Source organism: Pollachius pollachius (genome assembly GCF_949987615.1).
Source record: "Pollachius pollachius genome assembly, chromosome: 19".
Taxonomy (NCBI): domain Eukaryota; kingdom Metazoa; phylum Chordata; class Actinopteri; order Gadiformes; family Gadidae; genus Pollachius; species Pollachius pollachius.
Window position 1 is genome coordinate 17,912,911 of NC_136952.1, and position 14,269 is coordinate 17,927,179.

The window sequence follows — 14,269 nt, forward strand, 5'->3', positions numbered from 1 at the left end:
CTCTCGCTCGCTCTCTCTCTTTCTTCCTCTCTCCCTCGCTCTGTTTCTCTCTCTCTCTCTCTCTCTCTCTCTGGCTCTCGCACTGCTTCTCTTTCCCTTGACAGCTCTCCTGTAATGAATGTGTGTTTCAGTGAGAGAGTCACAGAGTCAGAGAAGGAGACCGAAAAGTAGGAAGAGAGGTAGAGGGAGAGAAAGGGAGCGAGGGAGGGAGTCACTGAGTTAGACAGTTTGACAGAATGTGGAGGAGAAAGAGGGAGAGAGAAAAGTAATGAATAGAAAGCAAGAGAATAGTGCATTAGTACATTAACTCGGGTTCACTGACTATTGTAATTCGATAACTACATGTAACCACGGCAACCCTGAAAATCGAACCCCAAAGAAGCCTACTGATGAAACAAAATACTTTAATACCTAGATACGGTACAAGTAAATACTAAATACCTACTTAGTACTTTAAGACAAATTGAAACCACTCAATAGAAACCAGGAGAGTTCATATTGAGTGATAAACACCAACATAAATAGGTTCTTTGTAGGACCTAAGGGCTGAGATCTTCTGGGGAGAATGATTCCTAAGGTAAAGGTTAAAACAATTCGTTTTTTTCAACAAACCTTTTTCTGAGATGATACTTTCTCAAAATACACTTTAATAATCTAAAGGCATGTGGCTTTTTGATGATAATGGAAAAACTATGCAGAGATTCTGTTATTTCTTCTTTGCAAGCCTACTTTAGAGTTTAAAGTCTTCAGCAAGGATGACACAAGCAAGTAATTCTGTTTGACAATTAACATGAAAGTATATCTCACAGATGCACGTAGACAGGCCTATTAACTCACTCACTCTGGCCTGACCTGTCTCTCTGTCAGTCTAGGAAAGATGCCCTTGTGATTGTACTGGTGCTTTGAGAGAAGACACATCATAAATACTGGATGCTTACTCTCTCCTAGGTATTCTTTACAGGACCCCTCGAGACCTATGACCTCTTATTATCCAGCTGGGTGAGAATGAAGATGGAAAGCAAGGGGAGGGTGTCTACTGCAATGGATTTTTAAAAAGTTCAATATATAATAAAATGATAATGATAATAATAATAATAATAATGATAAAAATATATGTTTAAATAATATTAAGAATAATAATGGTTCTAGATTTAACTATTTTGTGTCTGTACTGCTAAAAATGGTTAATTATGTAACCTTCATGGGGTTCCATAAATGGAGCTAGCTATTAAAACCTGTTATTGTTTTATAAGTATGCTTAAAGGGGCATGTGTAGAATTTAACATCATCTAGCAGAATAGACTCGGCAGAAATTTCATACAATATTAAGAAGTATGTTTCTTTAATAATCCCGTGAAGTTTGATTCGTTTTTCGTAACCTTAGCATGAGCTCTTTATTCAATTAAATTCGATTCAATTGTATTTGTATAGCCCTTAATCACAGGTAGTCCCAAAGGGCTCAACAGGCCATATATATGACCCCTCCCCTGACAATAGCCCCCCAGAGGGCAAGAAAAAAACTCCCTTAATCCTGAGGAGGAACGCAGAGTGGGGGATCCCTCCTTCCAGGGATGATCAAGAGTGCAATAATGGCCAAAATACATAATACATACATACACACACACACACACACACACACACACACACACACACACACACACACACACACACACACACACACACACACACACACACACACACACACACATATATGCACACACACAACAACATACAAACATACATACACACACTTTCACCTACATCGGGAGCAGGTCCTTTGCCATGTTTCTACCGTAGCCCATGATTCAGTTGGATGCATTCTGCAACCTCACGGCTATATGTCAATAAATCCTACCAACTACACCTTTACTACTGTATTCTACCTCTAAATATAAACTTACTGTACTTCTAGATACATCCGTGGGAGTTTTTGTGTGTGGTCTCATTCAAATCTCTATACAATTAGCATCATGTGTTGTTGGGACAATAACATTTGTTAAACAATGATCCTGTAAAGATTTCACACAGCTTGATCGCAGTTTAAAACAATAATAAATAGTTTTTAGTTTCCAGAATTTCATAATGAATTGAATTGATTATGCTAAACTCCAAAACGTAGCTTTCGACACAGAGGTCACGTTTCCCTCAACATATTGTGTGATTATCTGCTGCCCCCTGGTGACGCACCACTAACACCTAAACCTTTTGAAAAAGGATCGGATTTATTCATTATTATTTATGGATCGATTGTCCTTAACCATTGCCAGAAAACCCGTCTCATAACTTAATACTATAAGTAAAACACTTTGTCATAGAAGCCTACAATATTGAGCATTGAATATTTTAAAGGGACTACTTGGCCAACTTCTATATAATTTACACTGCAAAACATAACAATATACAATAATATACTACACTAAATAATATTACCTGAAATTATATAATTGTATATTATTTTATTGTTGAATATAATGTTATGAAAACAACAAAATGCAGTGGATATTATTAAAGCAGTGTCTGGTCGCTATTCTATGAAGGTATTATTCAGAGACGTGCGGTGAGGTCCGTGGCTGGTCAGATTTACAAATATATGAACCCAATTGTTATATAGTACCGGCCTTGAATCATTATCTTCCATGTTTGCAGTCAGAAATGTTTTTTTTTTTTAAATAAACAAACTGATGTAGTGCACTTGACTGCTTAAAATAAGTTAACGGAAGCATCCTATAAACACTGTGGGCTCACGCATACGCCCCCTTCAGTGAGGCAGAGGTACTGGCTGCCCCATTTCATGCTTTTTCAGCGCGGTTTTATGTCAGATCAGCATATTGTGGCGAGCAGCACGGGAAGGACGAGACGGGAGCCCAGGTTAAGCGGCTACGCAACTCTCGTGGCCCATACACCGCACGACTCCGAGAGTTGCCTATATTGAAAGACACCAAACATAACAGAAACACTGCACACGTGACCAACACACACAACTCTCTCACTAACGGTCCCGATCACACTACACCTCACACAACAATGGAACAACACACAATTAACACACAACCAATAAAGACCCCAAACCCGTTAACCCCACTTAACCTAACAACAAAACAAGTTCACAAAAGCCCCTTTTGTCAACTGACAACCCCAATTCCCAGGATCCCCTGCGCGACCCCGGAGGAGTCGCCACACAGCCCCCACCTTAAGGGTCAGACGTCCCGAATGTTCAGGGGGCCGGCGCTGCCGCCTTGGCCCCTGCCGGTGGTGGCCCTGCTGCGGTGCAGCCTTCCTCCCTGGTTGGGACGCCCGTCTCCAACCATCTGTAATGGCCCTGGAGGTGTGGTCGGGGACCACCTCCATCGGGGCCCCCACCAGGTTCCGCTGTAGGGGGCCTCTGGAGCGCCGTTTGGGCAGCCCATCCTGCGCCGCCCTCCGACGTATGGCCCTCCGACGGCCACGACGAGGATGGGTGGCGCGCTGCCCCGTCCATCCCCAGTCCTTGACCAGCCCCCGCTGCCCACACTGCTGCGGCTCACGGTCAGCCCTGTCTGCAGCCACAGCGCACGGGAAACCTCAGCCGTCTCGGTGGCGGGAAGGGTGGCCGTCCGGACCCGGCCCTTCCGCTGCCTGGACTGGACCCCCACATTCTTTGTGCCGGGGGGGAGGGCTGCCCCAGACACTCCGGAGAATCTCCAGGGGTGCAAACTCATCAGGGATGAAAAAGGTGACAAGGACCCAAACCCCCTCGCGGAATATATATATATATATATATATATATATATATATATATATATATATACACACACACACACACACACACAATATATATATATTGCATATGCTTCAATGTTATTCCAGTAAAACACAAATAAGTTGCGGCTATTTAGCTTGGATGGTTATCAACTTTCACAACCCCTTTAACTCCTCCTTGATTCTTTTCCGAACAAGGGAATGAGAAATGAAGCCAGTTCTTTGTTTTTTACTTCAGTTTATTAGAATTTGACATGGGTAACTCACAGAATAAACATTTGAAATACTTCCTACTTAACTCCCTTCCCATTTGGCTCCCCCCACCCCAACCCAGCATCCCTTGACAGAAACACAACCAAATATTTAAATAAACCTTTGTATACAATATTGAACTACATACAAAACTAAATAAAATAAACATGTCAGGTACACAAAAATCTCAAATCTTTTTGCCTTTTTTGCCTGTACCAGTACTTCCAGTGCCTTTTTCCGCTTTTGAGCGGTTATGTGCCTCAATTTGGCTTGCCTGTCGTCCTCCATTGCAGTCTTCCTGCTTTGCTCGCCACTGGTTGATGGCTGGCACTCAAACTCTTCCTGCCTCTCTTTTTTTTTCAACATGGCCTGTTGTCTGCGAGCCTTGTCCAATGTTCCTGCAGTGTGGATGTTCCTGCAGAGGACCTTATCGACCCTGGAGAGCTTCACATCATCTCTCTTAAACATCTGGATGGCCGTCTGACTCCTGGACCTGAGGGCATATTTGGTTGTCTGGATAGCATTGTAGGTTGCCATGCTCATTTTGGTGCTTTTGTTGGTTATTATGTCTCCCATGGCACTGAATGATGATTCTACCATGGGTCCGTGGAAAATGGAGAGAGCCCCTCGAACCACATGGTTTAGGCCTGGGTACCTGCCAGTGTCCATCACTTTTGCCCACCAGTTCACCATGTTGTCACCATCGCTGTACAGGGGAAGGGTAGAATCCACATTGAATTTCACCACTTCCAGTGGCACGTCACACTGGGGTGGCACCAAGTGGCCCATCATCCCTGGCCCTGACAGCCGCTTCAGCAGTATTCCAGTCTCTGAGTGGCCTCTTACCAATGGGTCCAGAGCAGACAGTGCCTGTAGGGTCCTGCTGTTCAGTGGCAGCTTTTTCTGCATGTAGGCTGCTGTTGACATGTATGCAGTCTTCACTGTGTCGAGAAACTGCAGCACAATCGGATGAGACTTGGATTTTCTGCCTTGAGTTTCTCAGCCACCGGTCCGACATAAAACTCCCTGAGAGGCAGCATTTTGTCCCTGAACTCCATCTCCATGAGCTTCTTCGGTGTGGTGTGAAGATGCTCAGCCTTGACAAAGCATGCCATGAAGTTGGTGACCACTCCAAGCTGCTTGTCATGCAGTTTGTGGACAAGGGTTTGGCTACCCTGGAACACCATCACATACTCCTTGAGGATTGGAAGGACACCAAGGTAAGTGCTCAGCTGGAGGTTAGTGTTGAGACTCTCGAACCAGAGTTTCTTCACCACCCTCTCTTTTCTGTCCTTACCAACCTGTGTCATTCCTTTTTTGGAGAGATCCTGGTGGAAATAGTTGATCCTGGCCTTTGCCCACTCACCAACACTATGGTCCTTGTAGATCTCCTGTAGGACTTCTTCGTAGAGGGTCTGGTCTGCCTTGCTAAGGAATCCATAGTAGAGCACCTTGTATGCCGGCAACATTCGGCGAGTGCTGATCCCCACATCATAAGCCGACAGCCACCGATGTGCCACAAACCGTTGTGGGTTCGTTCCCTGAATGCCCATAAACTCACAGATCTCAATCAGGTATTTCGACTGGTCTGAAGCCCACTGGTGGTCTGTGTGTAGGTCAGAAAAGAGCTGCTCTAGGTGGTGGCCGAAGGGGGCAGCAAACTGTTTGGTTGCATTATGGATGTGGTGGCAAGAATCTCCATCAACATCCAAGAGGTTTTGGCAGTGCGTCCCTCTGATTCTGGTCTCCAGCCCAGACTTGCTCCCACGCATGACATTACAGGAGTCCATCATCATACTGATGAGGTTGGCAAAGGGAATGTTATGGTCATTGAAAAAGGTCACCAAGGCCGTTTCCAAATATTGAGCCGTTCCCTTTAGGACTTCAATGGAGCCAAGGTGTTCAACAACCACATGCTTAAGCTCCTGATTAAAGTAGCACGCAAGAATGAACAACACCTTCTTATTTGAGTTTGATGTGCTCTCATCTAAATTAATTGAGAATGGTGTTGATCTGATGCGCTCATACGTCCTCTCGGAGAAGGTGTGCCCCAGGCCCTGGACCATCTTGTATGAGGCAGCAGTCCGGGACAGCTTCATGCCCGTCAAAGCTGGTTTATCCCGAGCCAGTGTCTGGGCAAGCTCAACAATGACAGGAGCTACAGATAGGGGGAGGGAATGTTCTGCAATGGTTCCAAGAACCAGTGCCTGAAAAAAAAAAAATTGTTAGTATTTTATATGATACCACTTGCAAAGCACATTCTTTATTAAAAAAATGATTTCCTCGTCTGCTTATCTAGGCTTAATGTAATGATCTATGACAACAACTAGCACATACTGGCTAACCAACACTCACTTCTGCATTTGCTACCCTTTCAAAGAGTGGTACTGGCACCTTCACTCTTTCCCTCATCTGCTCAGGGCCTGGCATTGAGGAGCTCTGCTGTGATGGGCCGGGCATTGATGAGTGAATTTATCTCTTTGCGGCAGAGGCTGCATCGGGCATGGCCTGGTTTGTCAATTTTTTGGAAAAATTGAGAAAGTGGAAACACATATTCTACTCCCTTCACATTGCTCTTAGAGTCTAGCTTCAGCCAGGACCAGGACCATTTGCACCTTACTCCTGCCTCTAGTTGAGCCACAGTAATGGCATCCTCCTCCTCAAAATCTCTCATTCTGAAAACAAACTGAAGTGGGAGAGTGGTGAATTTGCTAGCTAGGCTTTCATACTTAGAACAACTAAAACGTGCTTTACATTGCAATAAACAGGCATATTATAAAACAGTTAAGGTATAAAAAGGCATTTTAAATATTGGCTACCTAACTACGTTGGCAAGCCAAAAGAAAAAAAACTAACTTGACAAGGTAACCTGCATAATTACTTATTGTATTGTATATAATATACAGATTGCTTACCGTAAAACGAGAGCAGCTTCCTTAAGTGTTGTAACGTTGTCTCGCTGGACAGCCGGCATGAAGGACCGTTGTGAACAATTTTTTCTATATTTTTGCTAACGGGACGTAACGGTGCGTTTCAACGCGTAATTCCGCCTCGTCATCATTAAACAAAAGTCATTATGAAACGCAAAAAACAAATAATGATCAAATAAAATACATATTAATATGTATCTACTGATATGTGCTTTAAATGTCATTTTTATATGATTACAATGATCCCAAACATTTTAATAATCAAAATCGCTGAATTTGACCATGTCCTGTTCATACAGAGAGGAGACTCGCGAGATGAGGCAGCGACAATCCCTCACACACTGGGTTGAGCGCATGCCTTTTGCTTTGTCATTGTTTGTCATCCCTGAAATATTCGTATTTTATTTTACAATTTATATTTGTATTTTATTATGTCGTTTGTATCCATAGAATAGGTAGTGTATTTCACGTATGTGTAGAAGCTATTTAGACATAAAACCACAGTGAAAAAGCATGGAAGGCATACCTAACCTCTGCCTCACTGAAGGGGGCTGGCGAGAGCCTGGAAAATGGACTTCCCTTCCAGTGAAGGTATAAATAATGGGAGACCAATGCCAGGGCTAAAAGGTTTGCTTCAAACGACGGAACATAAAATAACTCGATCGACTCCTCACGTTGAAAGATAAACTGCTTTGAAAATATTTGGAACCTCAAGAATAGATTTGACTCTGGACGAACGGAATAAATATTAGCAAGGGGAGGTAGGGGGCTTCTCACCCCTCATTCGCTAACATTACATCGATATCAGAGTAAGCCTTTGCTCCATTGATTTTCCATTATTTATTTTAGGTTGTTTTTTTTAATGTGAAGGTATGGTAGGTACATTTAACGTTGTTTTCTCGCTTAGATTTTTCAAAGGTTCCTGAGAAATAGACACTGTACTATCCGATAACACTGTTATTGTAACCAGCAAAAATGGTTGTGATTTGCGATGCGTACGTCAGCGAACTGTCTGACATTAGCACGTTAGCCTACGTTAGAAAGCCTGACGTTTTTGAAGCGTACCAACGTCACTCCTGTCTAGTACGGCATCAAGGCAGCTACAGACCCGAAGATGACATGATTACACGGGTTGGCCAAACGAACAAGCTTGGAATAAATATTTATGACAGTTTGCGTTCGCCGATTACTTGGACGCCCCCCCCCCCCCCCCCCCCCCACCCCGTTTTTGTTCCGAAAAATGACCTTTTTCGGAACAAAAACGGCGAATTTCGCCGAAAGGTGACAAGTTTGCATCCCTGCATAAATACAGTTAACAGGACGGTAGGGGAGGACAGGCTGTTAGCTCCTGTTAGCGCTTTAGCATCGAGCAAGCGGATCATTCAAACAACTCGGGCATGTTGTTTAAAACCTATAACACCCAACTACTTAAAATATCCGGATTTAATCGGGCTCTCTCCCATGAAAACAGTTAATAGGACGGTAAGGACAGGCTCTGTTAGCCCCATTTAGCGCGATGCTAAAGAGCAGCTCTACCGGAGCATGCTGCCTCAACAGGTAGCCTACAAGTTAGCCTCCGGCTTGATATTCGCCGGATATTCGGTTTTTGGTTTAGGATTAATCAACGCAAGTGCACTACATTACGGGCTTAGTATGTTGAGGACAGTTTAGGACACAGTATCGCGAACAATCACAAAGACATGTTGTTGCTATCGATGTCTGCAACAACTTCATCTACGTTCTGGCAGCTACCTGTTTGACGGACCAAATTACACTCAGACTGGTGGCGGAGACGTTACCATGGAATTGTTTCCGACAGAACACCATCAGTAACATTTAAATTGAGTTGATGTGGACGGCTTTTTTTTGTCCGATTTTTTTCAGTGTTCAGTGCCTGTTTGTGAGATATGCATTGTTTGAAAGATAAGCCTTTGATTTTGTTTAATTTTAATATGCCTTTCATCAACAGTGATTTGGGGTTTTATAACTAAAATTAAAGTGCTTAACTACTGGTGAACGACGTTGCAGAACATATATGGTACAAGTTTGTGTTGATTGCATGGAAAAGGGAATAATCTATTTCAAATTATTTGGTAATAACCTGGTAATACCATGGAAACAAACGAGGCTTCCTTTTACAGTACATTTTCAGCTTACTTACTGGGTAAATTGCCATGTTTTACTTGGTAACGTTGCATAACATACATGGTACAAGTTTGTGTTGATTACATGGAAAAGGGAATAATCTATTACAAATTATATGGTAAGAACCTGGTATTACCATGGAAACAAACAAGGCTTCCTTTTACGGTACAGTTTCAGCTTACTTACTGGGTAAATTGTCATGTTTTACTTAGTAACGTTGCAGAACGTACATGGTACAAGTTCCAGTTAACTGCATCGACAATGGAATGTATCTATTACAAATTATATGGTAATATCGTGGTAACACCATGTAAACAAACAGCTTCGTACCCAGTATTTAAGAAGATGTACCATGACACTAGAGGTAAACGGTTCCTGCGGAGGTTGTTACCAAGTAAGTAATTCCATAGTTTCTAAGGTAAATCGAATAAACCCTTTCTAAATGGGTGTAGCTATGAATAATAACTATGTAAGAAAAAGTAATTTATTGGAAAGTACTATGCTAATTTCTAGATAGTACATCATTAAACTTGGGCTGTTACCGACATAAAACTTGGATAACTACAATTGTAACTTGAATTAATAGGTGTTTCTAAGAATTGGTTGCCTAATTTCCTAAGAAGTACACAACAATATCTGTTATTACCAACCTAAAACAGTTACAACTACACGGTACTTAGTTGAGTTGATGGGTAATAGTGGAGGTTTTACTTAGTACTTCAGCTGTAATTCCTCTGTATTTACCTTCTTATTACCAGTGGTAATTACCCAGTAATACACTATGATTTATCATGTATTTACCGGGTAATTACTCTGTATTTACCTTCTTATTAACTGTGGTTAATACCCAGTAATACACTATGATTTACCATATATTTACCAGGTAAATACCTAGTAATTAGGGGACTGTAAAAGGAAGGCTTACCCATACACGCACACACATATGTACACATATACTGACAGACACATACGCCATATATGTCAATATACAATGACATTATTTAGCTTGATAAATATAAAAGGTCAAACTCACCTTTAAAATTAAGTATTGTCATAAAAATAAAGAAAACGGCACTAAGTCTCTTCAAAACACACACACACACACACTGTTTTCGTCACCTATTTTTCGTCTCCATTTTGTGTGTATTACTTGCTGCTGTTACCCCTGAGGGGATTCAGAAAGTGTTTCTATCTCCTCTGTACCTTGATGTGGTGGTTGGTTTGTTAATGCTGCTCCCTCAGCCAGTTCACCCCTGATGACGACGTCATGTTTTCATCTCAACCAGGCGGCTCAAACAAAGTTAGATCCATTAAAAGGTGGTTTTGTGTTGAAGTAGCTTGGGTCGCCCCCCCGCAGTGAGCAGGTGGTTCCTAGAGACGCTGACTCTGAAGCTGTTTCTAGATTCCAGAGTGCCGGCGAGACGGCGTGGAGCTGGCGGCCCGTCCAGACTTTCTGACGGAGGTTCAGCAGAACCTCACAGTGGTAAATATAAGCCACGATGTCCCTGTGCGCTGGCGTCTTTGGTTCTGTCAATAACGGGTCGTGTGTGTTTGTCCGTGGCGCCGCAAGTCGCGGCTGGTAGTGTGTTGTTTCTGTACATGATGGGTTGTGTGTGTTTTACGCTCTGTTCTTTGCGGTTGTGATAATGGCATTGTGTGTGTGGTTGTGCATGGTTTTGTGTTATTCTGTGTGTTGATGTGTGGTTTGGTGATGTGTGTGTCAGGACTGCTCGGTGGCGAGCTGTCTGGTGTTCAGGTGCAACATGTTCATGGGTCGGGCGCAGAAAAGCACCTTCTCTATCAACGCCAACCTCAGCTCTGGGTGGATCGCACAGGTAGGTGGGGGGAGGAGCCTGTCACGGAGACCGGGAAGGGTTAGGATAGGGTAGAGGGTTGTCACGGAGACCGGGAGGGTTTGGATAGGGTAGAGGGTTGTCAAGGAGACCGGGAGGGTTTGGATAGGATAGAGGGTTGTCAAGGAGACCGGGGGGGTTTGGATAGGGTAGAGGGTTGTCAAGGAGACCGGGGAGGGTTTGAAAAAGGTAGAGGGTTGTCAAGGAGACCGGGGAGGGTTTGAATGAGGTAGAGGGTTGTCATGGAGACCGGGGAGGGTTTGGATAGGGTAGAGGGTTGTCATGGAGACCGAGGAGGGTTTCGATAGGGTAGAGGGTTGTCATGGAGACCGGGGAGGGTTTGGATAGGGCAGAGGGTTGTCATGGAGACCGGGGAGAGATTGAATAAGGTAGAGGGTCGTCATGGAGACCGGGGAGGGTTTGAATAAGGGAGAGGGTTGTCATGGAGACTGGGGAGGGTTTGGATAGGGTAGAGGGTTGTCATGGAGACCGGGGAGGGTTTGGATAGGGCAGAGGTTTGTCATGGAGACCGGGAAGGTTTGGATAGGGTAGAGGGTTGTCATGGAGACCGGGGAGGGTTTGGATAGGGTAGAGGGTTGTCATGGAAACCAGGGAGGGTTTGGATAGGATAGAGGGTTGTCATGGAGACCGGGGAGGGTTTGGATAGGGCAGAGGGTTGTCCTGGAGACCTGGGAGGGTTTGGATAGGGTAGAGGGTTGTCATGGAGATCGGGGAGGGTTAGGATAGGGTAGAGGGTTGTCATGGAGACCGGGGAGGGTTTGAATACGGTGGAGGGTTGTCATGGAGACCGGGGAGGGTTTGAATAAGGGAGAGGGTTGTCATGGAGTCAGGGGAGAGATTAAATAAGGTAGAGGGTTGTCATGGAGACCGGGGAGGGTTTGAAGAAGATATACAGGGAGTTTCCACAGGGACTATTCCTTCCTATGTTTTGGCTATTCCCGAACCAGCTTACTATTTCACTGGTCTATGCTTTTTTTTACAGATCGGTATTCGGTCGGCTAAGTTCCTCCTCATAAGCACAGCCACCCTGGAATACGATGAGGACAGATACATTTTCTTCTCCACTGAGTCTAAACACACCCCTCCCATCCGAAAGGTAACTCTCGCTCTGGCCTCAACTCAGTCCTGCTTGTCCAGGGTGTCTGATCAGAACCTTCACGCAGTCATGTGACTCTCCTCAGATCGTCACTGAGGTGGAGGTGTACCCGGTAGCAGACTTCACTAAAGAGATCGTTGGAGCAACCGTCGGAGGACTGGTCCTGCTGGCCATCATTACGGCCGCTCTATATAAGGTGTGTACCATTGTGTAGACTGGTTGGACTGGCCGATCCCAGCAGAAAGGGCTTGAGTTCAGGACAGGATAGTCTTGGTAGGTTGTTCAATTTCCAGCTGGAAGAGCTGCTTGATTTAATTCCCACCATGGCTTCCCTGAGCAACAGGTCTTAACCCCTACCTGTCCTGAAATATTTTACTTGAGATCTGCTAAATGACTTAGTAAATATAAACTGCTCCAAAAACGACTGTTACATAAAAACAACTGAATACAAAGGAGATTTAATTTATAGGTTTTACATTAAGTTGGTTAACTATGGGCAGATTATTGTTGATTATGTTAGGGCTTGTCATACAGTTGTATCTGCACAACACTTCTCCCTAGTGGCCATGATCATCCAATGCTGATAATGAGACAGGGAATGAATCATCTTCTGAGTCGTTTTGAGGAATTAAAGAGGGTTATTGGGTTGTCATCACAAGTTCCTCTCTTGATGGGTAATTGAAGGATTCTGTCTGCTGTTTTAAGGCTGGCTTCTTCAAGAGTCAGTACAAACAGATGATTGAAGAAGCTGGCGCTTCTGGTGAAGGTGGAGAAGATGGCGGAGAAGGTGGCGGAGATGGTGGACAAGAACCTTGAACCAGGCAGACCACCCTTCCATGCTAAGATGCTCATTTGAATGCCTCAGTCCCATGATTCCCTCCCCACATCCCATATTATCAATGATGTTTTTATTATACACATATAAAACCTAATGATAAAACCTTTATGATAAAATTTCTTTGGAAAACCATTGTAATTATGAACTATTTATTTTTACATGTAGAACTACCATTCATTCCTTTTGGCAAGACAGGTCAACAAATAATTGGCCAAATGTAAATACAGTATAACTAAAATAAATCATCCCCCGCATTTAATACATTTGTTGTGTTAATAATCGTGAATAAATATTTTATGGGCTATTTGAATGTTGATTGGCAACTCATTTGGTCCCGGGCCAATACGATTTAAAGATGGCATATTATACCACCAGGTGTGAGTGTGATTAGCCGTAGCATTAGCATACATCTAGGTGGACACGCCCATTTGTGAGGTCAGAAGAGGCAGATTTTCAAAACGGCTTGTAACGGCTGATCACACTCACACCTGGTGGTATAATATGTCACCTTTAAAGCAAACGACGAAAGAGCAGCAGTTCAAGTTCCGGTCGTGGATCACAGAGCATTTTGCCACGATCCCCAATTCGAGGTACATTTGCTTGTTTTTTGGGGCGGTGGGGTAGGCGAAAGGGCCCACGTTCCCCTTCAGGACAGGCCACACTTGGACGTCTTGACGATGCTCTGAATGCTGCCAGGTCAGACCGCATATAACCAAAATAAATCATCCCATCATATAAATCATATCACTCATTTAATTGTTGCATTACATCCTACCCTCCATGGGACAACCACCATGCATATTCAACAGAAATATGCTTTATATACTTTGTATTTCACATATTTAGTGATCTGAGGTCACTGTGATTGGACTCATTCAACTCTGTGATAGGGCTCACTCTTAAGCAGTGAACCTATCCCCCCCGAACAACTCGTCTACCAGTGTGTATTCGCCGTCAGTCGTCATGACGACCCTCTGACCACGGGGGTTTTTTGTGACCGCGAGGCGATAGGAAAAGGTCAAAGAAAGGGGCGGGTTTGAGCCATGGACACATTATAGAATGGACACCGGATTCCAAAAGGGCGCCCATTCATTCCTTTGTAAACTGCTCAATGGCGCAGGGCAACATCAAGGAGAGATATGCTTCCGCATCACGGGAGCCTAGCCACGCCCTAGTTCATGACATGCCGGATGCAGAAATATTCTTGTTTTTTTAGCATTGTTAGCATTGTAGCATCATAAGCGAGAGGTCTGAGCGATCGCAGTCGCATTGTTTACCGACCATGGAAGTTTAAGTTAACTTCATAAATATGAAAAATTGCTCCATATAACATATAATACCAACAACATAGTACATGTATGTTGGCCTAGAAAACAATACAGTTCAATGTTATTGC

General features: G+C 43.8%; 1 protein-coding gene across 1 annotated transcript; it reads left to right on the forward strand.

Moving 5' to 3' along the window:
- Positions 1-9,417: 9,417 nt before the first annotated feature.
- Positions 9,418-12,851, forward strand: LOC307090278 (integrin alpha-X-like; the record flags this gene model as incomplete). Its single annotated transcript, XM_079756855.1, has 6 exons — positions 9,418-9,429; positions 10,468-10,548; positions 10,790-10,900; positions 11,922-12,035; positions 12,121-12,231; positions 12,741-12,851. The coding sequence occupies 6 exons, from the start codon at positions 9,418-9,420 to the stop codon at positions 12,849-12,851; spliced, it is 540 nt and encodes a 179-aa protein (XP_079612981.1).
- Between the last annotated feature and the right edge of the window lie 1,418 nt (positions 12,852-14,269).